The sequence below is a fragment of the Haliotis rubra genome, unplaced genomic scaffold, assembly GCF_003918875.1.
Source record: "Haliotis rubra isolate DU_JTF1 unplaced genomic scaffold, ASM391887v1 Scf187, whole genome shotgun sequence".
Classification (NCBI taxonomy): Eukaryota; Metazoa; Mollusca; class Gastropoda; order Lepetellida; family Haliotidae; genus Haliotis; species Haliotis rubra.
Genome location: NW_025765858.1, coordinates 582,546 through 606,599, shown reverse-complemented (window position 1 = coordinate 606,599; position 24,054 = coordinate 582,546). Strand labels below are relative to the sequence as shown.

The following is a 24,054-nucleotide window of genomic DNA, read 5'->3' as shown; positions in this document are numbered from 1 at the left end:
CTCCACCTTTCCTCCACCAAGAAATGAATATTGAACATCAATGAAACCCCAACCAACAATTAAAGGCACGATTTGAGACGACCCCTAAATGACAATGCACGTGCAAATGAATCTTCCGGTCTCAACAGTACAGCATGCAGTTGTTGTCAATCATTTTTGATGCAAATTTTACCAGTGAAGGACCCGTGCAGGTCCGGGTAAGAATGAACCTTCAGTAACCCATGCTTTTCGTAAGAGGCGACTAACGGTATCGGGTGGTCAGGCTCGCTGGCTTGGTTGACACATGTCATCGATTCCCAAATGCGCAGGTCGATGCTCATGCTGTTGATCACCGGATTGTCTGGTCCAGACTCGATTATTTACAGACCGCCGCCACACAGTTAGAATATTGCTGAGTGCGGTGTAAAACTATACTCACTCACTGATGCAAATTTATTACATGTTTACCTGTAAAACGACCTTTTCGAAGATGTTTGGATGAAAATAATGAGAGGCTTATTTGGCAATAACGATATTGTTGGAATACTGCTAAATGCGGCATAAACTATACTCACTCACTCACACATGCTACTATTTTTCCACAGATCGTCTGACTTTATTGACAAGTACCCAGAGTTCTTGTTCACGAAGGCCGTCCACGACGCCGCTAGAACGTGGACGTCAGGAACATCGTTATACAACTACATGGCATGTGAAAGCCCGCATGTAGAGGCAATAACAGGTGTGTGAACACGTCCTGACGACATATTAGGCATCAGTAGAGTAATAGCTTTGATAAGTGTAGTCCTCAGAGTGTTGGTATGTAAACACAGTATCTCCCTTACCGTCCACGCCAGGATGCCCTGGTTGTGGTTCGAAATGAACGTAACATGAAAATATTTCAGTTGGATCAGAGCGTTGGTATGTAAACACAGTATCTCCCTTACCGTCCACGCCAGGATCCCCTTCTTGTGGTTCGAAATGAACGTAACATGAAAAATTAATATTTCAGTTTGATTATGTAGTGGTACCTGTAGTTAGCATTAGCGGTATCTCTCCCACTAGTCTAAGGGAGACAACTCGGTACGGGAATTCCGGTAATAAAACATTGCTACCGACTCCCGGCTTGTTCATCGCTCAACACTGTAGTGTATCACCTTCTCATATCACCACACAATATCTTCTCGTTTTCACACACTTTTAATCACCCGAAGAGAAACGATAGAGGTACATTGCTAGGTTTGAATATGGCCACCGAGTGACGTCACATAGTACTAGCTTGTATTTATACTCTACCTGAAATAATCTCTAACCCAGCCATGCAGTAAATCCGTGCACGTGAATAACATGAATATCCTCAATCCAAAGTTTAACAAATCAATACAGTACAAACACTATAATGTTAGAATGAAGTCGTTATAACTAACACAACATGGTGTCAGAAGTGGGATTTGGTGCGAGAAATTACAGTAAGCATGTTTTGATCAATCAATGAATTGCAGTCGTCATGTATTGGCATTCACGTAACTGGCGAGAACGCGTTTCGGGGGCTTGGACCGATCGTCTCTCTGCACAGATACAACCAGTTGCCAAGCTTTCTTCTCGGTCTCGTCAATCAAGGATAATCGTCCTGAGGCTCAGGTTACAAGGATAATCGTCCTGATAGAATTGCTGTATCGGCGATCGTTCAATATTCAAAATGAATAATTTGAAGGCACCAACATCAATGGATTTAACGGGAAATCTAGCAGCAACTTTTCGGATTTGGAAACAAGAATTTGAATTGTACAAGGTTGCAAGCTGTCTAGACAGAAAACCTGCAAAAGTCATTGCTTCAACGTTCCTTCACGTCATATGTAAGGACGCACGACAAGTGTATAACACTTTCGATTTTGAAAATGACAGTGATCGTGATAACTGTGACATTTTGATGCAAACAATTTAAGATTATTGTAATCGCAGAAAGAACATTACATTTGACAGAAATGTTCTTGGAACCAGAACTCAACAGATTGGTGAAGAATTTGACAGCTTTTATACTGACATACAGAATAAAAGCACAACTTGTGAATTTGGAGACATGAGAGATTCATTGGTCAGAGATAGAATTGTAATTTGCATTCAGAATGAAGAAACAAGATCACGTATCTTGAGAAAACAGAATTTAACTCTAGAATTGGGTTTGAGTATCTGTAGAACAGCTGAAACAACAGTGTTACAAGTTCGAAGCTTACAAGATTACAAAGCTGCTCATGTTGGGTATGTACGGAAGAAAGTTTCTCGTCATAAGGATCTACATCTAAGGTAAAGCCTAAACAACATCAAAGAAAATCTTCTGATAATTGCACCTATTGTAGTAAGGAAAAACATGACAGGAAATTTTGTCCGGTTATGTCAGAGCTGTTGAGGATAGTAGTGAGTGTGAACAAGTTTCAGATGAACAGGAATCTGTATCGAGTCGATCAGTACAGAGGAAACAGTGTTCAACAGTACCAGTCCTCAGATTACTGACAAGTGCATCTTTCAACTTTTAGTCGACGAAACACCCATCCCCCCTAAAAGCTGACACTGGAGCTGTTTCCAAACAGAGAGCTACAGAAGCCCAGAAGAATTCTCCGGGGAATTCAAAACCCGCTGGACGTCGTGGGATGATTAGTGCTACAGTGAAATACATAGTTAAGTCTGTACAAGAAACATTCTATATTTTAACAGAGAGTAGCCATTTACTCTTAAGTTTCGATGCTTGTGAAGGTCTAAGACTTATTCAGTTCTGCACATCTGTAACTAAACGGGATATGTTATCCTAGTTCCCAGGTCTATTTACAGGTCTAGGTTAAATGAATGGAGAGTATGATCTCAAGTTGAAGTCTGATGCACAACCGTACAATCCAAACGTGCCAGGAAAGGTGACTGCGGATGCTTCATCTTATGGATTGGGAGCCGTTTTGATGCAACAGCACAAGCAAGATTGGAAACCAGTGGCCATCGCATCTATCTCTCCCTCCGATATGGAAACCAGCTATGCTCAAATCGAAAAGGAAGCACTTGCTCTCCAGGACTATCTCATTGGCATTCAGTTTGTATTGGAAACTGACCACAAACCCTTAGTTCCTCTCCTAGGTCTAAAAGGTCTTGACACATTACCACCCAGAATTCGACAGCTCTGATTATGCGATTATTTTTGGTTTATATCAAAGTATTGTTTAAAACATAACACCATGTAGAATTATTCTTACAGGTACTGAATAAGCGCCAATACAGTTCAGACTTTTTTGACATAATATCGCTAAGTTCAGATATTTCATGTGAAAATTCAACATATCATTAAATCAACTGAGAGGTTGAGTTTCTTTTGCCTCTTATTTTAAGAGATAATGGTTTTCGTACATTACATACAGGTGACGTCACGTCTTCGCAATACTTCTATATATTTCTGGAACTTGAGGATAACTCTGCCTTAACAGATGAAGACAAAGAAAAGGTACGTCAATGCTAAAGAGATAAAACTTAGTGAGCGAGCGAATGAGTTACAGTTACACAGCAATCTACAATTTTACAAAGACCCCTGATGATAATACTTTTTGAGATGTTAAGAGCGCTACATGATGCGTATTTCTGAAATGACCCCGGTGATCCATGGCGTTTGTATTGTCCACAAGTGCTTACAGAAAGATATATAAGCCACTACATTGTTGGTTAGAGAGAAAGTATTCAAGTGAGTGAGTGAGTTTAGTTTTACACCACACTCAGCAACATTCCAGCTATATGGCGGCGGTCTGTAAATAATCGAGTCACGACAATCCAGTGATCAACAGCATGAGCATCGTTCTGCACAATTGGGAACCGATGACATGTGTCAACCAAGTCAGTTGAAGATCAATATTCTAACCCGGACGTTCACGGGTGAGAAAGTATTCAAGATAATAGCAATGGCTGCCTGACCCTGAAGGCATGGATGATACGGGTAAGGTAGTGCAGGTATCACGGAGCTTTCGCTTCACACGGTCCGCTTTATAAAGGGAAACAACTCCGAACTTACGCCTTTGAGCCAAATTCGTTTGTGAGATCAAAGCGCCATGCGGATTCTGGAACAAATGACCGATTCCCACGGTAGCAGATACCAATAGTAGATAAAGAGATTTCATCACACTTTACACTTAATTTTGTTACAGCCAGAAACTTTACTTCAACCAAACAAAATTATGTGTTGGCAACTGCCTTTTGCCTATATGGCAGTTCCGCCACTGCCAGCATATGTGCAACGCGAGAAGAAAGGTATTGACAATCTCATTTCGTTTCAGGTTGATAGTGCATTACAATCCCACTTTGAATTCTTTCGCGGCAGCCGTATAACGGGGATGATTGGCGCTCCTGTTGTGATCCAGGTGAAGTCCGGGACGCTTGACGTCATCAAGCAGGTCAACTGTGACCTCAACTCAAAGGCTGCAGTACAACAGTACAAGTACCCGAAGTTTACGACAAAACCTGAATTGATACGAATCCTGTTGGCAAACAGGTTGTGATTGTTAACCTGGCAAGATTTCCTACCTGGATATAGAAACCACGCCATGAAACCTTTTAATCTTGTTGCGAAACAGTTTGTCAATGTGAAACTGGGTTAAAATGTCAACTAATTGATGAACTTATCACTGCTCGAACTGTTGCAGTTTTCACACACATTATTATTCAGAATTTGCAACTGCTTCCGACTGTAAAATATCTTGCACCATTTTCAAGCTAAACGTGACTACAACTGATGCTGTTCTCGCGTATATAGATATTGTATTTTGTACCTTTCTAGAAAATGCATGGAAGAAAATTCAGACGTTCCTCCACAGCAACATATCCAATAAATATTTACATGATTTGTGATGCTGTTGTTCGTTTATTTATTTTTCAATTTCCATTTCACATGGTTCATGCAATGATGTGTTTCGTATACTAGGCGTCATTAATAAAGGGTCACTCGGTCATTCAATATCTTGTGTACCCTCCTCACGCGTCCAAGACATAGGTGCACCTTGTTCTCATGCTCCTTGTCATATTGATAAAGAAAGCTTGGGGAAACGCACTCCATTCCTCTACTAGAGCTCTGTGGAGCACTGGGAAATCCACTGGAGCTGGGTGACGTGTCTCGACCGAGTTCATCCCAGGCATGCTCAATTGGGCTGAGGTCTGGCGAGCATGCTGGCCACTCAACCTGCTCTACACCCTGCCTAAGGAATTCCATGAGAATCCTGGCCCTATGAGTCCCAGCGTTGTCGTCCTGCAGTACAGAGGGTCTTTGCAGGAATGGTACTGCTATAGGAGCCAGAATCTCGTCCAGGTAAGATTACCGTCGACCACGTGCAGTGGGGTACGTCCAGTAGGAGTTATCCATGCCGAAACCATGACCGACCCTCGCCAAATCGGTAATGCGTAGTTACAGTTGCAACTGTGATTCGCTCACCATTGCGACGATAAATTCTGATTACCATCATGGCAGAACAAATTGATTCTGCTTTCATCCGGGAAGAGCACACGAGACCATTGTCGTTGATTCTAGCGGCCATGATGTCTACTCCATCTTTAACGCGCCTGCCTGTGATGTGGTGTTAGTTGGTGACGAACTGCAGTTCGCCTGCAGCGGAGTCCGGCTGCCCTTAAAGGTCGACGAACGGTGCTCCTGGATATATATACATTGTTTACATTGAAGTGTTCTGCCTAAAGATCTGCTATGTAACGCAGTGTTAATTATGTGCCTACCATCTCAGACTGTTGTGACCTTTTCGACGTGCAAATTCCACGGACTCATTGGCTTGAAATCTCTGCCACAGTCTACCAAAAGCACTCGGACTCACATTAAAGTTTGCCCAGATTCCAAAAGGCCTATAGCCTGACCCCTTTCAGTATGTGTCAAGAAACGTCTCATTTTAAGCTGCGATTTCAAACAGGTACCTGAACAGTGAACGACAGTGAAAAAGCAACCATGCATGTGTATTGTCCTCCACTTTCCATGGATAGAGCGACTTGCACGTGCAAATCATTGACATTAAGTGGCAGGTGGATTACCATATTGACAATTTGAATAAAAAATGTGCCATTTGTAACAGAATGTATGAGGACGCTAAAGAACGTAAAACTGACATTTCAATGGCTTGATGTGTTTTTCCATACTGCTCGGAAAGTTTGTAAAACATTCAGTTGTATATATTTCAAACGGAAACGAAGAATTTACGACTTTTAGGAAATAGTGTTACCAATAGCTCGACCCATCATTAATGGCGCCGAGTACAGAAAAGAATATGTACATGTGATACAGTCGATCAAATGATGCTTTCAGTATTCCAATAAGAGTCACGGAATAACCATCATTCCTCTGTTTTCTGTCCAGTAGTAAGATGAGGGGCAAACAGCACTGTAGCATATATCTTCAGACTGAACTGGCAGATTTAACTGTATCCGTGATTGAATACATAACCATGCTCGGCAGTCTCTTAGTTTTTATTCCCGACATGCATTGCCTTACATACAGGAAACGGAAGTGGTCGGTACTCTCCAGGGAGTAATCATTGTAGCTGTCAACTGCTAGTACTACACCTCTTTTCTTCTTAATAAAATTGAATTACAACTGTCAACTAAATAATGTGAAACATTCAACCACTTACTTTAACTATACTTTACCAATGAACATGTTTATGTTAAGCCTTAACCAAAGTGGAATTTTCATTCCTTAATCCATCAATACTTTGTTTCAGTCCAATAAAACACTTGGAAAGATATCCAGATAACTGTTCACAAAACTTCAATATGTCAGTGACTTTCACAATTACAGTTCATGCATGTAATCTGGCCTGACAGAAGTAAGTCTTCATGCTCCATTCAGGTGTTCACTAACTATACAAGTCTTTATGCATCATCCACTATATATCCGACGATGGTCTGGGTGATGAATTTGAAACTTGTGGTTTGCTAAATACTAGTTGACTATTATCTAGCTCGCTCTCACATTCATCCTGAAAATTCATAACAGGATTATTCACAACACTTTCATGCTCTTTTCTCACTGGAGAATTCACAACACTTTCTTCCCTGTCATGAAACTTTTTCACTGCAGTAATATTTCTCGTATATTCAACTCCTTGAGGAGACTCGATTACCACACTGTTCCCCTTTCTTTCAACCACTGTGAAAGGTGTCGGGTTAAATGGTGTAGACAATTTATTTTCACGATACTGCTTCACAAGCACACTATCTCCACTCTGAATATTACTTTCACAAGCTCTCCTCCTCTGATCAGCATACTCTTTTCCTTTCTTCTCGTTGTCTCTGTCTCGTACTTCACTGTCTTCCTTCTGGTAGTCTTGAATTTGTGGTATCTTCGTCCTGATGATTCTCTTGTACATCAGCTCCGCTGGACTTCTCCCAGTTGTCGAGTGTGGTGTACTCCAGTACATTATCAAGTAATGATCTAACTCTGATTTCCAGTCTCCGCCTTCTGCTTGAACAATTTTGATCCGCTTCAGTATAGAACGATTTTGCCGTTCTACTTCTCCATTCGCTTGAGGCCACAATGGTGTAGTTGTCCCATGCTGGATACCATTCACTTGCATGAATGTTTTGAACTGTTCGCTGATAAACTGAGGTCAATTGTCAGTTTGTATTGACAAAGGCAGTCCATGAGTTAGGAAGAATTTTGATAGTACTGTCACAATCTTCTCAGCTACCGTTGACTTCATGATTTATATCTCGAAGTACCTGCTGTAGAAGTCCACTACTACAAAGATGTAATCTCCTGATGGTAATGGTCTTAACAAATCAGCAGCCAAATGTTGCCATGGTGATGTTGGCATCTCTGTTCTTGACATCGGGGTTGGTAATAATAATAATAATAATAATAATAATAATACTTTATTGCCCAAGAAGGGAATTTGTCTTGCGTTATGGACGCTGGAATTACAATGAATACATATATCCATTACACACACATTACAACACGAACATCAGTCACACGATCTGAGGAGCTCTCACAGATCACAGTGAGCAATCAACAGTGGTTAAAATGATTTAAAGTACGTTGAAACATGACCAAATGCTGTTGTTTTCACAGATTAAATGAATGTAAAGGGGAAGGATAAAACTGGACATTAAGAAAATAAATAAATAAACTACAATGTATAACACTTTAAGACTAGCACTGGATACAGAAGAGATACATAAAACACAGTAGAATGCTGAGAAATCTTCCTTCTTAGTCCGGAAGTATATTATCATTTCTTTTGTCTTTTTAGTATTTAGGACAAGAAAGTTATCTTCACACCAGTGGTGCTGGTTGTGACACTAGCTGACATCCATAACAAGTGCGACAATACTGTTCTGCTTCCCTGTCGATTCCAGGCCACCAAACTTTAGTGCGTAGTCTCCGCTTCATGCTCACTATTCCAGGGTGTCCTTCATGAGCTAACTTGAGTACTTGCGTCCACAAACTCTTCGGGATTACAATTCTAGTCCCTCGTAACACCAGTTTCCCTACTGCTATTATCTCACTTCTGATTGGAACAAACTGTTCGCAATCAATCCTATGCAACTGTCCATTCAGTAGACATTGTCTCACGTCTTCCAGCTCTTGGTCGCTGTCTGACTCTCTCTCTCTATGTCTCTTGTTGTAAGAGCTACCGGAGTTGCCTCACTTGCCACAAATTTAATGTATTCTTCTATCTTGGAGTGACATGTAGAATTCTTCTTCACTTTCAGGAGCCTTGACGAACTGTCTGCAATGTTGTTCTTCCCAGGAATGTGTCTAACTGTGTACTTGTACGGTTGCATTCGAAGAACCCATCGTTCGATTCTTGCACTGGGCTTTGATCTTTGAGAGTAGATAAATTCCAGAGGTTTGTGATCTGTCAAAAGTTCAAATTCTGCTCCGTAGATGTAAGCATGAACTCTCTCACAAGCCCAAACTAGTCCTAAAGATTCTTTCTCGGTCTGTGAGTATCTCCTTTCAACATCTGCCAAACTTCTGCTTGCGTACGAGATAATTCGATACTCGTCTCTTTGCATCTGTACTAGAACTGCTCCTAGACCAACAGGACTTGCATCTGCAATCACCTGTGTTTTCGCTTGCTTGTCGAAATATGCCAAAGTCTCGGCACTTCCTAGTCTGTCTTTTAATTATTGAAAGGCCTCCTACTGTTCAGGTCCCCATACAAATGGTTGATCTTTCCTGGTGAGTCTCCGTAATGGTTCAGAAACTGTCGCGAGATTCTCAATGTATCTTGCCGTGGAGTTTACTAGTCCTAGAAATCTTCTTACTTCACTTGCACTTTCAGGTGCCCTGGCTTCCTGCACTGCTTTTATCTTTGTCTCTGTAGGTCCTATTCCTTGATCTGAAAGTACATGCCCCATGAACTCAAGTTTCTTCATCTTGAATAGACACATGTCCGGGTTCAGTTTCATCCCTCGGTCTCGTATTACATCCAATACTTGTCTCAATCGTTTGTCGTGTTCTTCGTCTGTTGCTGCATGCACGATGATGTCATCAAGTATGTTGTGTGCTCTGTCACAGTTCTGTAATAGTTGCTGTAAAACCTTTTGGTACATTTCAGGTGCACAGGATATGCCAAACATTAACCGTTTGTAACGATACAGTCCCTTGTGAGTGATGAATGTCGTTATGTCTCTCGCATCTTCTGACAGTTCTTCTTGATGGTAGGCCCACTTGATGTCAAGCTTGCTGAAGATTTTACTCTGGTTGAAATCTTGTAGAACCTCGGCGATAGTTGGAATTGGGTGTCTGGCTCTCCTCACAGATTCGTTTGCCAATCTCATGTCAACTCAGTCTAATGTCATTTTCACCTCTCGCCACGACGACCACAGGTGATATACAAGAACTTGGTCCTACAACTTTTTCGATAATGTCCAACTCCTTAAATTCATCCAACTTCTTTCTTAATCTATCACGCAGATGATATGGAATCCGTCGCAAAGGTTGGGCGACAGGTTGAGCATCTGCATCTACTGGAATGTTAAGTTGAAAATTGTTCAGCTTACCAAATCCTTGTAAGCAATCTTGGTAATCTGTCTTGATCTTGTCGGTTGTGTTGGACGAGCTGACAGCGTTCACATTTAGTCCTAACTTCAATACCCATAGCTGTATAGCTGTCTTTCTTCCCAGCAAAGATGGTCCCTTTTCTTCAATCACTGTAAACTCGACTTGTTTCAAGAGTCTGTCACACCAATTCACTGCACATGTAAATGTTCCTGTCACTTGTAGAGCCTTTGTAGATCCATATGGACACATGTTCCTTGTTTCCTTCTTTGATGAACACTTTATCCATCTAGCTTTCAAATGCTCCTGTGTATTTCTGTCAATGATATTACAAGTTGTACCTAAGTCAATGAGCATCTTCAGTAGCACTCCACCAGCAACTATGTCCCCTTCATAATCTTCTGAATCACTAGAAACACTGAATGAAAAGTCTTTCTCACTTTCTTCTTTTTCTGTGTCAACCTGATTAACTGATTTCTTGTGATTGTAGTTTCTGTGATGATTTCGTCTGTGGTCATCTCTTGATTAAGTCTTGCAGCATGTCTCAAAATGTCCAACACCCTTACACTTTCTGCACTTCTTTCCCCTAGCAGGGCAATTTGAGTCTTTATGCATATGATCTTCAAACCCACAACAGTAACATCTGACCTTCGGGTAATCCCTCTGAGACTGACCTGCCTTGAATTTCCCCCTGACTGATAGTCTGTTAACTCCCATATTTAAACCTTCCATCGTTGTAGCTTGCCTTTCTGTATCCTCGAATATCCTCGCCATCTCTCTAACTTTCTTCAAGTTAAGCACTGTACCTTTTTCCAGAAACTTCCGCCGAAGTTGATTTGAGTGACACTTCTCAATAACTTTATCCCTGATTTACACATCCACCTAATCTAAATCTCCAAAATCCCAAGATTCACTTTGTTGACGCAACCTTCGGACGAACTGTTCCATCGTCTCAGTCGGAGACTGTTTCATATTACGAAAGAAACATGTGTCTCTCATATGGAATGTTCGATTGCGGTGTGAAATACTGATTTAACGCTTTAACACACTTCTTGAAACAATTATCGTCTCCAGCCACGTCTGGTAATGTAAAAAAATGTCCTGCACACGCATACCAGCTTTATGCAACAACAACGCTTTCATCTATTCCAGTTTCTTGACCCCTTTTCCAGTCGCGAAAAGTTTGTAGGCACGAAGCCATCGTTTCCAACGAGGCGCTAATCCACTCGCATCTGAGCAGTCAAATTGAGGTAAATCCCCAACATCCCAGATCGAAACAGCAGCCATGATCTTCTGTCCGATCTAAGTTTTCTCTCGTCGCCAAATGTAGCATATATCTTCAGACTGAACTGGCAGATTTAACTGTATCCGTGATTGAACACATAACCATGCTCGGCAGTCACGTTTGTATTCCCTACATGCATTGCCTTATATACAGGAAACGGAAGTGGTCGGTACTCTCCAGGGAGTAATCATTGTAGCTGTCAACTGCTAGCACTACAAGCACATCTGTGATTCAAAGAACCGTTGTTATGACTGTTGGTTTACGTAAAGTAATCCATTGCTGGGTACAGTGTGTAAAATTAGACAGGTTCAATGAAGACTGAAGAAATAAATGAATTTGACAGTAACATGTCTGAAATAAAATGTGCCAATATGAATCTGTCCGTTATTTAAGCAGGGCCTGTAATTTCCAACTCATGGACCTATGACTTTTATGTAGTCATTAATATAAGTCAGGTTATCTGGAAATCAAACATGTTCAGCGAATATGAAATGCGAGACAGAAATGTACCCGTACAGATCCGGGTTGGAATTGGTCTTCAGTAACCCATGCTTGTCGTAAGAAAGGAGACTAACAGGAATGCGTTTCGCCAAGCTTTCTTTATCAACTTGACAAGGAGCATGAGAACAAGGTGCACCTATGTCTTGGACGCGTGAGGAGGGTACACAAGATATTGAATGACCGAGTGACCCTTTATTAATGACGCCTAGTATACGAAACACATCATTGCATGAACCATGTGAAATGGAAATTGAAAAATAAATAAACGAACAACAGCATCACAAATCATGTAAATATTTATTGGATATGTTGCTGTGAAGGAACGGTTGAATTTTCGTCCATGCATTTTCTAGAAAGGTACAAAATACAAAATCTATATACGCAAGAACAGCATCAGTTGTAGTCACATTTAGCTTGAAAATGGTGCAAGATATTTTACAGTCGGAAGCAGTTGCAAATTCTGAATAATCATGTGTGCGAAGACCACAACAGTTTGAGCAGTGATAAGTTCATCAATTAGTCGACATTTTAACCCAGTTGCACATTGACAAACTGTTTCGCAACACGATTAAATGGTTTCATGGCGTGGTTTCTATATCCAGGTAGGATATCTTACCACAGTTAACAATCACAACTTGTTTGCCAACAGGATTCGTATCAGTTCGGGTTTCATCGTAAACTTCGGGTACTTGTACTGTTGTACTGCAGCCTTTGAGTTGAGGTCACAGTTGACCTGCTTGATGATGTCAAGCGTCCCGGACTTCACCTGGATCACAACAGGAGCGCCAATCCTCCCCGTTATACGGCTGCCGCGAAAGAATTCAAAGTGGGATTGTAATGCACTGTCAACCTGAAACGAAATGAGATTGTCAATACCTTTCTTCTCGCGTTGCACATATGCTGGCAGTGGCGGAACTGCCATATAGGCAAAAGGCAGTTGCCAACACATAATTTTGTTTGGTTGAAGTAAAGTTTCTGGCTGTAACAAAATTAAGTGAAAAATGTGATGAAATCTTACAACTATTGGTATCTGCTACCGTGGGAATCGGTCATTTATTCCAGAATCCGCATGGCGCGTTGATCTCACAAACGAATTTGGCTCATAGGCGTAAGTTCGGAGTTGTTTCCCTTTATAAAGCGGACCGTGTGAAGCGAAAGCTCCGTGATACCTGCACTACCTTACCAGTATCAGCCATGCCTTCAGAGTCAGGCAGCCATTGCTATTATCTTGAAGGTCCAAGTTAGAATATTGATCTTCAGTAGCCCATGCGTGTCGTAAGAGGCGACTAACAGGATCAGGTAGTGAGGCTCGCTGACTTGGTTGACACGTCATCGGTTCCCAATTGTGCAGAACGATGCTCATGCTGTTGATCACTGGATTGTCGTGACTCGATTATTTACAGACCGCCGCCATATAGCTGGAATGTTGCTGAGTGTGGTGTAAAACTAAACTCACTCATTCACTTGAATACTTTCTCTCTAACCAACAATGTAGTAGCTTATATATCTTTCTGTAAGCACTTGTGGACAATACAAACGCCATGGATCACCGGGGTCATTTCAGAAATACGCATCATGTAGCGCTCTTAACATCTCAAAAAGTATTATCATCAGGGGTCTTTGTAAAATTGTAGATTGCTGTGTAACTCATTCGCTCGCTCACTAAGTTTTATCTCTTTAGCATTGACGTACCTTTTCTTTGTCTTCATCTGTTAAGGCAGAGTTATCCTCAAGTTCCAGAAATATATAGAAGTATCGCGAAGACGTGACGTCACCTGTATGTAATGTACGAAAACAATTATCTCTTAAAATATAAACTCATTGTCTGAGGTATACTAAGAGGCAAAAGAAACTCAACCTCTCAGTTGATTTAATGATATGTTGTTTTTTCACATGAAATATTTGAACTTAGCGATATTATGTCAAAAAAGTCTGAACTGTACTGGCGCTTATTCAGTACCTCTTAAAAATAATTCTACATGGTGTTATGTTTGTAAACTATACTTTGATATATAACATTGAAAATAATCGCATTATCAGAACTGTCGAATTCTGGGTGGTAATGTGTCAAGACCTTTTAGACCTAGGAGAGGTACTAAGGGTTTGTGGTCAGTTTCCAATACAAACTGAATACCAATGAGATAGTCCTGGAATCTTTCACATGCCCATGTGAGAGCAAGTGCTTCCTTTTCGATTTGAGCATAGCTGGTTTCCGTATCGGAGGGAGAGCGAGATGCGAATGCCACTGGTTTCCAATCTTGCTTGTGTTGTTGCATCAAAACGGCTCACAATCCATAAGATGAAGCATCCGCATTCACCTTTCCTGGCACGTTTGGATTGTAGATTGCGAGAAATGTGCTGCTACTGACAGCTTGCTTGATTCTCGACAAAAGCAGTTTTCTGTGGATTGTCCCAGTGCCATGCATTCTTCTTGTTAAGATGCCAGGGCATCCTGGCGTGGACGGTAAGGGATATACTGTGTTTACATACCAACACTCTGAGGACTACACTTATCAAAGCTATTACTCTACTGATGCCTAATATATCGTCAGGACGTGTCCACACACCTGTTATTGCCTCTACATGCTGGCTTTCACATGCCATGTAGTTGTATAACGATGTTCCTGACGTCCACGTTCTAGCGGCGTCCTTAACGGCCTTCGTGAACAAGAACTCCGGGTACTTGTCGATAAAGTCAGACGATCTGTGGACAAATAGTAGCATGTGTGAGTGAGTGAGTATAGTTTATGCCACATGTAGCAGTATTCCAACATTATCGTTATTGCCAACTAAGCCTCTCATTATCTTCATCCCAACATCATCGAAAAGGTCGTTTTACAGGTAAACATGTAATAAATTTGCATCAGAGATGATTGACAACAATTGCATGCTGTACTTTGGAGACGGGAAGATTCATTTGCACGTGCATTGTCATTTAGGGGTCGTCTCAAACCGTGGCTTTAATTGTTGGTTTGGTTTTCATTAGTGTTCAATATTCATTTCTTGGCGATAACATAGTCGTTTATGACAGGTCCGCAGGGCCTGCTTTTGGTAGAGGATCTTAATTATGCAATGATAACGCATTCATAGGCAGATGGATGCAGGACATCACAGGTCAGCAAGGTTAATGAACTCGTGTTTGTTTGTGGTTTCATTCTTTAAGGAAACCTTTTATTAAACGATAAAAACAAAGCACTGTTGATATGATGCGCGCAATGAAGAGGTAGTCATGTCACCCTGAATTGTAGATAACGCTGGATGCAACCGGATTTCAACAAGCCCGCGCTCGCTAGAGCGTGCAACATACTTTGTTGAATACAGAGAACTTTATTCAAAATGCCAATACAAGGCGGGAGGTATATCTCATTCATATCGAATTGTAAAGGCACATGTAATCTAACAATCCGGAACACTCTAATGGCGTGAGCAATGTTCATCCGTCCGTCCGTCTGTCTGGACAAAACAGAAATCACAATTAAATTTAGGAATCATATGAAGCAAAATGTATATCGGTAGATATTATTATAAAAAAAATACAAACATTTTTTAATATTTTTCTTGCACTTTTGGAATACAATTTGAAGGTAGGGAGACTTCGTTGTCCTATAATATTTTTCAATTGTTTGAAGATGTGAAGCAAGCGCTGAACAGGCTCTTTTTAGTGATTTACTGTTACGAATATTGAAAAAGGGAAAATAAATCATTACATGCATAATGAAATGTGGCATTTTATATTTTGTGCTTTATTCTTCTCAAATGTCAAAAGCAGGGGATGTGAAGATTACATGATGATTCAAGTATTATTCATCACTATATGAGGCTGAATCAGGTTTCATCGATGTCAGAGTCACTGGATTCTGACTCGGAGTCTGCCAGAGAGAGGATGATTGGTTGAACTTGACTTCTCTCAATGGCAATGACGTGACCTCAGCTTTCCGCCAAACCTCTAGAGTTACAATCCCAAACGAAACATGAAACATGTTATGCCTTGCCACAAACCCCTTGCAGTTCGCCCAGATAAACTCGATGGTGTTGAGTTCACAATGGCGGACCGGCGTTCTCAGGACAACATGACCTTGACTCAAGGTTAAGCTGTCCGTCATGTAACTGGTCTATTTTTTTTACTCGAGCTTCTGTTTTCTTCCTGGTTTAGCTTTTGAGACGACCCCTACTTGCTTTGTTTTGTATACATGTAACTGGTTTATTTTTTTTACTCGAACTTCTGTTTTCTTCCTGGTTAACTTTTGAGACGACCCCTACTTGCTGTGTTTTGTATACATGTAACTGGTTGTGTTTTTTTAATCGAACTTCTGTTTTCTTCCTGGTTTAACTTTTGAGACGACCCCTACTTGCTTTGTTTTGTATACATGTAACTGGTTGTGTTTTTTTTACTCGAACTTCTGTTTTCTTCCTGGTTAACTTTTGAGACGACCCCTACTTGCTGTGTTTTGTATACATGTAACTGGTTGTGTTTTTTTAATCGAACTTCTGTTTTCTTCCTGGTTTAACTTTTGAGACGACCCCTACTTGCTTTGTTTTGTATACATCTAACTGGTCTATTTTTTTTAATCGGACTTCTGTTTTCTTCCTGGTTTAACTTTTGAGACGACCCCTACTTGCTTTGTTTTGTATACATGTAACTGGTTTATTTTTTTTACTCGAACTTCTGTTTTCTTCCTGGTTAACTTTTGAGACGACCCCTACTTGCTGTGTTTTGTATACATGTAACTGGTTGTGTTTTTTTAATCGAACTTCTGTTTTCTTCCTGGTTTAACTTTTGAGACGACCCCTACTTGCTTTGTTTTGTATAGATGTAACTGGTCTATTTTTTTTACCCGAGCTTCTGTTTTCTTCCTCGTGTAACTTTTGAGACGACCCCTACTTGCTTTGTTTTGTATAGATGTAACTGGTTTATTATGTTTTTATTCGAACTTCTGTTTTCTTCCTGGTTTAACGTTTGAGACGACCCCTTCTTGCTTTGTTTTGTATACATGTAACTGGTTTATTTTTTTTACTCGAACTTCTGTTTTCTTCCTGGTTAACTTTTGAGACGACCCCTACTTGCTGTGTTTTGTATACATGTAACTGGTTGTGTTTTTTTAATCGAACTTCTGTTTTCTTCCTGGTTTAACTTTTGAGACGACCCCTACTTGCTTTGTTTTGTATACATGTAACTGGTCTATTTTTTTTAATCGGACTTCTGTTTTCTTCCTGGTTTAACTTTTGAGACGACCCCTACTTGCTTTGTTTTGTATACATGTAACTGTTGTTTTGTTTTTTATTGGAGCTTCTGTTTTCTCCTGGTTTAACTTTTGAGACGACCCCTACTTGCTTTGTTTTGTATACATGTAACTGTTTTTGTTTTTTTTATTGGAGCTTCTGTTTTCTCCTGGTTTAACTTTTGAGACGACCCCTACTTGCTTTGTTTTGTATACAACTGAATCAACTTTGTCATATGGAACTCCCAATGCTCGACTTGTGTGGTAAACCACTCTGTCGGGACTAACAACAGGTTTTCCCCGATCTATCTCTGGACTAAAGAAGCTGAACACATTGGCGATCAAAGTTTCAATGTCCGGACTCATTGTGTCTGTGCTCGTGACAATCAACGCTGTGAACATGTGATCATATGATAATCGTGTGTCAAGAATTAAAGTGTGAAATATATTGCAATAAAGCCCACATAATTCCCAATTTACCCACATCGTAATATTAATGAAAATATATGTATGTAGTACAGAAAATATATTAGCAGACATGTGGAGAGTACACCTCATTTGCATACTATAGCTTGCAAGTAAATTTGAATTCTGATGAAATTTCATAATACATTAAATAAATTATTTGTACAGATTTTCTGTCCTGTAAAACTAATCTTTCTCGGAAGAATTTACCAATAATGTCAAGGAGTAAAATTTGGGTAAAAAGGTGATTATTGAATGTTTAACAAATTAATGTTACATGGTTTGAAATTGATAAAATGAAAGCCAAAAACCATTATATTTCTATTTACGTGAGTACTTAAGAATCTGCACTTTACTAAGAAAGAGTAATCCCAAATACAACATATGCTATTACCATGATATGTTTCACAACGGCTTTTATGCTTGGAATTAATTTCTAATTTTACCTCACTCACTAATACTTTATTCATTCAAAGCTAGACTGTGAGGTGAGGTGAAATTGGGTTTATGAATATATGTCGTGCTTATGAATATTTCGCTCATATGACGACGTGCATGCGTGTGTATGTGTAGGTGCGGCTGCTTGTACTAGCCCAGAATGAAGCTGGTTTTATAGTGCTAGCCCACTGAGATACCAATGCCGCAGTGAAGCATAAATAGCCCACTCAAACACATTATACTGACTCCGAGCCGACCAGTCCTTGTTGTACCCATTAATGCCGAGCGCCAGGAAGGGACCAACAAGTACCATATTTTAACGTATTTTGGTATGAATCGGTCGGGGATCGAACCCGCGATCCGGGCGCCCTAACCACTGCACCACGGAGGTGGTCCAAAGCTAGACTGTAGCATGATGAGGTTTACAAGAGATATATACAACCGTATACATGGTTAATTACATACATTGATACCATGTACATGAATAATACAATGATGGAGTATTTATTTGAATTTACATAGCACATGGTGACAATATTATTAAATTGGATACATTTGTTTGCCTGAAATAGATTAATCATATCCAATGTTGAAGGCTTTGTAATGAACTTTTTGGGAATAAACCTTTTCCTTATTTCGTTAAAATATTTACAGTTAAAAAGGTAATGGTAACCCTATGGTTAGGTGCTCACAATATCTATCAGTGGACTCTCTGGTCACTACTTAACTATCGGATGATGATTTGAAGATTTTTACTTCCGTTTTCCAACATCAGGAGTATTTCGGACACTGGTCCAATAGGGCATTTAATTTAAAGCAACCGCTCAGCGCGGCGATCAAGAACAAACGGGAAAAAAACATTCATACACAAACACCGCTAAAAATACCCTGTAACACCGTACAAGAGTACCTTTGGGAGAAGGTGTAGTTGGGAGTCGTCCCCGTGAAGCTGCTGACTCGCACGACGTCCCCGGTCCTGTATCTGTACAGCCCCATCCACGTCGTCACCACCATCTCATACTCTCCACCTACCTCAACCTGCAGGGGGAGGATATAGAATATTATATGGGAAATAAAAGGATGAATATTGTAGGTAAATATACTGATGAACATAGGATATTACAGGGGTAAATATACAGATGAACATAGGACATTACAGGGGTAAATATACGGATGAACATAGGAATGAGTGAGTTGAGTTTTACGCCGCACTAAGCAATATTCCAGCTATATGGCGGCGGTCTGTAATTAAATCGAGTCTGGACCAGACAATGCAGTGATCAACACCATGAGCATCAATCTGCGCAATTGGGATACGATGACATGGTTGTGTCAACCAAGCCAGTGAGCCTGACCGCCCGATCCCGAAACATAGGATATTACAGGAGGTAAATAAACGGATGAACATAGGATATTACAGGAGGTAAATGAACGTATGTACATAGGATGTGACAAGGAGAACGGGAGAATATAGCGTAGAATATAGAATATAAGTGTATGGATGAACAGTGGGTATTATTGGGGAAAGATAGAGGTGAATGTTGTGGGTACTGGGAAGATAAAGTGATTGTCTGGTCCAGACTCGATTATTTACGGACCGCCTGCATACAGATGGAATATTCCTGTGGCGTTAAACAACAAACCAACCGTAATTTTACCTAACGCATGAAACATAGATCTTGTTATGAAACCACAAGTTGACCCACTGTCTTAAAAACAGCGATCGATAAACTGTGACTTAAAATCTGACTGTGTAGGGCATTGCTCATACAATCAGCCATTGCTTTGTCTCCTCGTATATTTACCGACCGGCGTGGTATGTCTGAAATATTGTTGACGTTAGACAAACAAAAATGTCCATAACTTATTTTCAAATGTACAAACATTCAGTGAAACACACACAAACATGAGCTTACCTCGTGAGCTAGAAGAGTCGTGGGATCCTCCTTGTCTATAGAGTCTTCAGGTATGAACTCATAGAAGTTCAAACATGGCAGGATTGTGTACTCCGTCTTTGTCTGATCCTCCACGTGCAGGTTGAGACCGTACAGACCCTCAGACGAGATATGGACGCCGGATGACACTGGCACCTCTCCCAGAAAGTTCTTCTTCAGAAGCTCAGTCTGTAATGATAGAATCGAAACCAAATATAGGCACCAACCAAAATTAGTACCTGTCTTACCAGGGTGATGGATTTGATGATAACCAACCAACCAACCAACCAACCAACCTACCAACCAACCAACCAACCAACCATCCATCCATCCAACCAACCAACCAACCAACCAACCAACCATCCATCCATCCAACCAACCAACCAACCAACCAATCAATCAATCAATCAATTTAACTAAAACGATATCTCCTGGAAGAAATTTTGGGTAAACGTATAGTATATTCATGTAATTCATATTTTGTTGGACAATCATTGTCTGTGCCACTTAATTTTAGGTACATGTATTTGTATTTTACTCATTATCTCTCTATTTGTCCAGTTATTTTTATTGGTCCTCCTGGTTCAGTAAATAATGTGCAAGAGTCATATGTTATTGTTTACGCATATGCCTGTAATGTTCCAATCTGAATATCAGGCATTAATTGAGGCATTAACGGTCTATTAGCCATGCAAATACTTATATACACTTATGGAGACAACTCATTTAGCATGTTGAGCACTACCGCCCAAGTGTCCGTCTGACTTTATCACTTTCCCCATAGTAGCTCCTGTTGGACTCTTGTCAACTGTATAGTAAGTGTTCTCCCTGCCCCCACAAGGTTTTACTGCGAGAATAACAACACGCATTCTTTGTGCGCCATTACAACTCGTGTTGTTTCAAGAATGCCAGAGGCGTTACTCTATGTTCATTCTCGTAGTAATTCTGAAACGTCTTTGCCAAGAATGAGGAGCTGTCATTTACCGACATAAAGCCACCAATATAAACGATGTCACTGCGACAATACGACAGTTTGAGAGACTAGCGACTTGTCAAACATTAATCATACTTTGGGATGTTTAGCCCTGAGGTCAACAGACCTCATTGCGTTGATATCTCATCTGAGAAGTTTATAGCTGGCGTTAGAAGGGCCAATGTGGCACATAGATAATGTTACAATGTCGCTTCTCACTATACCGGTGCACATGGTCTAAACTGCGCATCTGTGTTTTGCATATTCAGAGAACTCCCATGGAATCCCACCATCTCCTGATTGATCAACTTTAAGATTATCTATTGCAAACCATATTTCATAAAGTGTAACCTCTGATGACAGATGTTGTGGGCACATTTCTCAATTACTAATTATATGTAATGATATGGCTTCCACCTCCAGACCCATTGTTTCTTTCCTCTCGTTCACCTGTTTGTTCAACAGATTATTAAAGTGTTCCCGTCAGATTTGAACGCGTATATCATGACTTGTAAAAGACTTATCAGGATATCACATAATTAATTTGTAATAGATATTACAGTCGTCCGTCACTGACGCTAGAGCTAACTTTTACTTGACATTTAGCTTAAGATTCCTAACTTTTGACAACAGATTCGTTAATATATATCTGACAATTAATATGTTTTTCTTTGATTTGGTCTAAGACGGAACACATTTAGAAATGTAATGCTTAAATCAATATATTCACGGTCAAGTCACACTCTGGCTGTAATTTACCCAAATGTGCCAAGTTTGGGCATGACGTCTTTTCATCATATCCACTGGATTTCTAATAATTACTTTATATAATGAACCCCAACATAAAGGCAATACAGAAATAACCAGTAGTTATGGAGGAATCTCCTTGTTTAACACCGAGAGCAAAATAACTTTTGACATATTAAATAAGAGACGAGACACTTTTCTTGAAGATATTGAAAGACATATTAAAAGATATCAAAATGCCAAAGTGGATTCCAAAAACATCATTCCACTGTCGACAAGATATATATTTTGCAGGCATTAGTACGGCAACACATTACGAGTAAAATGGTATAGTTTACCGCGCTTGCATGGTCTGTATGTACTTTACAGAAATAAACTAATGATTTAAAGTAAATTCTTTGGTGTTTGGGCATCGAACAGTCTGCAGTTATGATATGTCTGCAGTCTCCGCGGGTAAAAGAAACAGGTTACCCGAGTATTTTCCATGCTTGGTTGGTGTACGGCAAGAATGTACTCTCAGTCCGTTACTTTTTCTGTTTTTGTGCAACAATTTGTGGACCTTATTTGATCGAGAGTGGACGATGGTGAGTTCATGTCAAAGGAGATGCACAACATAATTTGTTTAGCATTTGCAGTTGATTTAATACAAATACTATATAATTACAAAGACTATTGCATCTCTTGGGACCAACTGTGAATACATGGAGAATGAAAGTAAAATATCATTGCATGTAACATTGAGAGATGCTTGAGAGGTCGAGTAGCTGCTCAACTAGAATGTGAAAGGAATCAGGATATTGCAACTTTTAGTCAGCGAGTGAGGTTTCAGCTATTTCTGGCAATATTCCATCAATATTTGGGGACGATACAGATATTTTCATTCATTTATTCATTAATCAGATCAGATCAGTTTTAACCAACTATGATCTGATTTGTTTTAAAATGACCACAGGTCTACTACAAGGTGTTGATACTCACCGCAAATGAGAAACTACCTGTTCCCGGAGCGTGGAGGGCTGCCATGTTCGGCCACACACGTGGACCGAAGTGAGAAGTTCCTTTACGGAATATCTTCCGAAGTTCATCGGCTCTTTCTGAATCTGGGGTCAATGATGTCTGTAGTTTTTGTCTCGTGCCAGGTTCAAGGTCAATGGTTTGGTTTATTGTCCCGGATTCGATATCCTCACACAACTGTTTCCAGTACTTCTGAATGGTTTTAAAGAAGTTCAATGCAAGCGGAGTTGACAGTGAACTGAAAAGTGTCACGCACCTTTCTTTGAGTCCAAATAATGAGTGAAGATACAATGACGTCTGCTCCTTTTCCAAGCTGTACACTTCCGGTGGTGACGCAGAGAAGGGACATACAAAATATGCTGAACCACTCCCGGCACCCATAGGAACACCCAGATGTGACTTGGTGATGGGTGGTTTAACACGGATGTCATGCCATAATTGCAGCTTTGACATGTGTCGAAAGCGGAACAGTGTGGTTCTGAGATAGACGAAATACATCCAACTTATTTTACCGAAAAATTTCAGGTCCTTTGGATGTCTCTTACTTTTTCCTGAGGTTGTTCCCGAAGAAAGGGCGATATATTGGGGAGCTCCCGGAAACATGACATCACGCTCTCCATCAACCACACGAGACACGTACGACTCATAGTGTATGTACGTGGTTAGTGGGTGCCTGGCGAGAAATTCCTCTACCGTTTTTATGTCACTGAATTTGAAATCTTTACCATATGCCACATCAGCTCTTTGATTGAGGATGTCTCTCAGGAGGTGAGCCTGTGCGGTTTTCACGTCCTGCATAGAAGCTAGAATCTTTCTCTTGAGATGGTAATGTTGGATGAGGAGCTTCTTGAAGCTGACGTATTGTTGTAGCATGGAACTCCATGTATGGGAGTGTACGGGTTTGGATCTGTATATGTCTGCTGCTACCACAGAGGCCAACATGAAGACAATGCCCACCAATCGTTCTGAAACAAACAGAGCCAACTTTTCTTTAAAAGGTAATCATCGAGCTTTCATTCCACACGCGGCTTAATAAGGAGTCCTGCAATGTTAAAGTCTTCCACAGTTACAGAAGTAGCAGCCTTCCAACATTTGGTAATAATTATCCCGTGTTACTCATGGAGTGCGGGTCTCTGGGTGTCCATCTGTGGCTCCTGATTTACACTACTTCGACAATGAGATTTGGTATCCCCGATGGGATTTCAGGAAAAAACAAACTGCCAATGAGTGAGTGAGTGAGTGAGTGAGTGAGTGAGTGAGTGAGTGAGTGAGTGAGTGAGTGAGTGAGTGAGTGAGTGAGTGAGTGAGTGAGTGAGTGAGTGAGTGAGTGAGTGAGTGAGTGAGTGAGTGAGTGAGTGAGTGAACCAGTCACTTATCTGGCAACGTGGCAGCTTCATGTTGGAAGAATGTTGAACACTGATGTATGGTCGAGACTTTTATCTCTGATCACAGGATGTTGCCAACTCACACGT

At 40.5% G+C, this 24,054-nt stretch overlaps 3 protein-coding genes across 4 annotated transcripts in view; 1 reads left to right on the top strand and 2 right to left on the bottom strand.

Annotated features, from left to right (window-relative positions):
- LOC124274043 (indole-3-acetic acid-amido synthetase GH3.2-like) overlaps window positions 1-1,097 on the top strand; it is a 32,714-nt gene extending 31,617 nt beyond the window's left edge. The window contains exon 2 of the mRNA XM_046709371.1: window positions 585-1,097. Within this exon, the coding sequence (XP_046565327.1) occupies window positions 585-729 (145 nt within the window). The 3' untranslated portion in view covers window positions 730-1,097. The remainder of the gene's footprint in view (window positions 1-584) is intronic.
- Window positions 100-24,054, bottom strand: part of LOC124274037 (probable indole-3-acetic acid-amido synthetase GH3.9) — a 43,528-nt gene continuing 19,573 nt past the window's right edge. The window contains exons 3-10 of one of the 2 annotated variants that reach the window (XM_046709364.1): window positions 22,547-23,547; window positions 19,831-20,037; window positions 18,825-18,952; window positions 14,360-14,496; window positions 13,485-13,567; window positions 12,409-12,642; window positions 8,563-8,567; window positions 100-112 (exon numbers count right to left, since the gene is read on the bottom strand). In XM_046709364.1, coding sequence (XP_046565320.1) covers window positions 12,421-12,642; window positions 13,485-13,567; window positions 14,360-14,496; window positions 18,825-18,952; window positions 19,831-20,037; window positions 22,547-23,547 — 1,778 coding nt within the window. In that variant the 3' untranslated portion in view covers window positions 100-112; window positions 8,563-8,567; window positions 12,409-12,420. Of the gene's footprint in view, window positions 113-8,562; window positions 8,568-12,070; window positions 12,643-13,484; window positions 13,568-14,359; window positions 14,497-18,824; window positions 18,953-19,830; window positions 20,038-22,546; window positions 23,548-24,054 lie in introns of those variants that run through there. The other variant, XM_046709363.1, reaches the window with a different exon arrangement.
- On the bottom strand, window positions 6,970-9,786 carry LOC124274002 (uncharacterized protein K02A2.6-like). The gene is made up of 3 exons (XM_046709335.1): window positions 9,271-9,786; window positions 7,232-7,598; window positions 6,970-6,974 (listed from the first exon to the last, which is right to left on the bottom strand). The coding sequence occupies exons 1-3, from the start codon at window positions 9,784-9,786 to the stop codon at window positions 6,970-6,972; spliced, it is 888 nt and encodes a 295-aa protein (XP_046565291.1).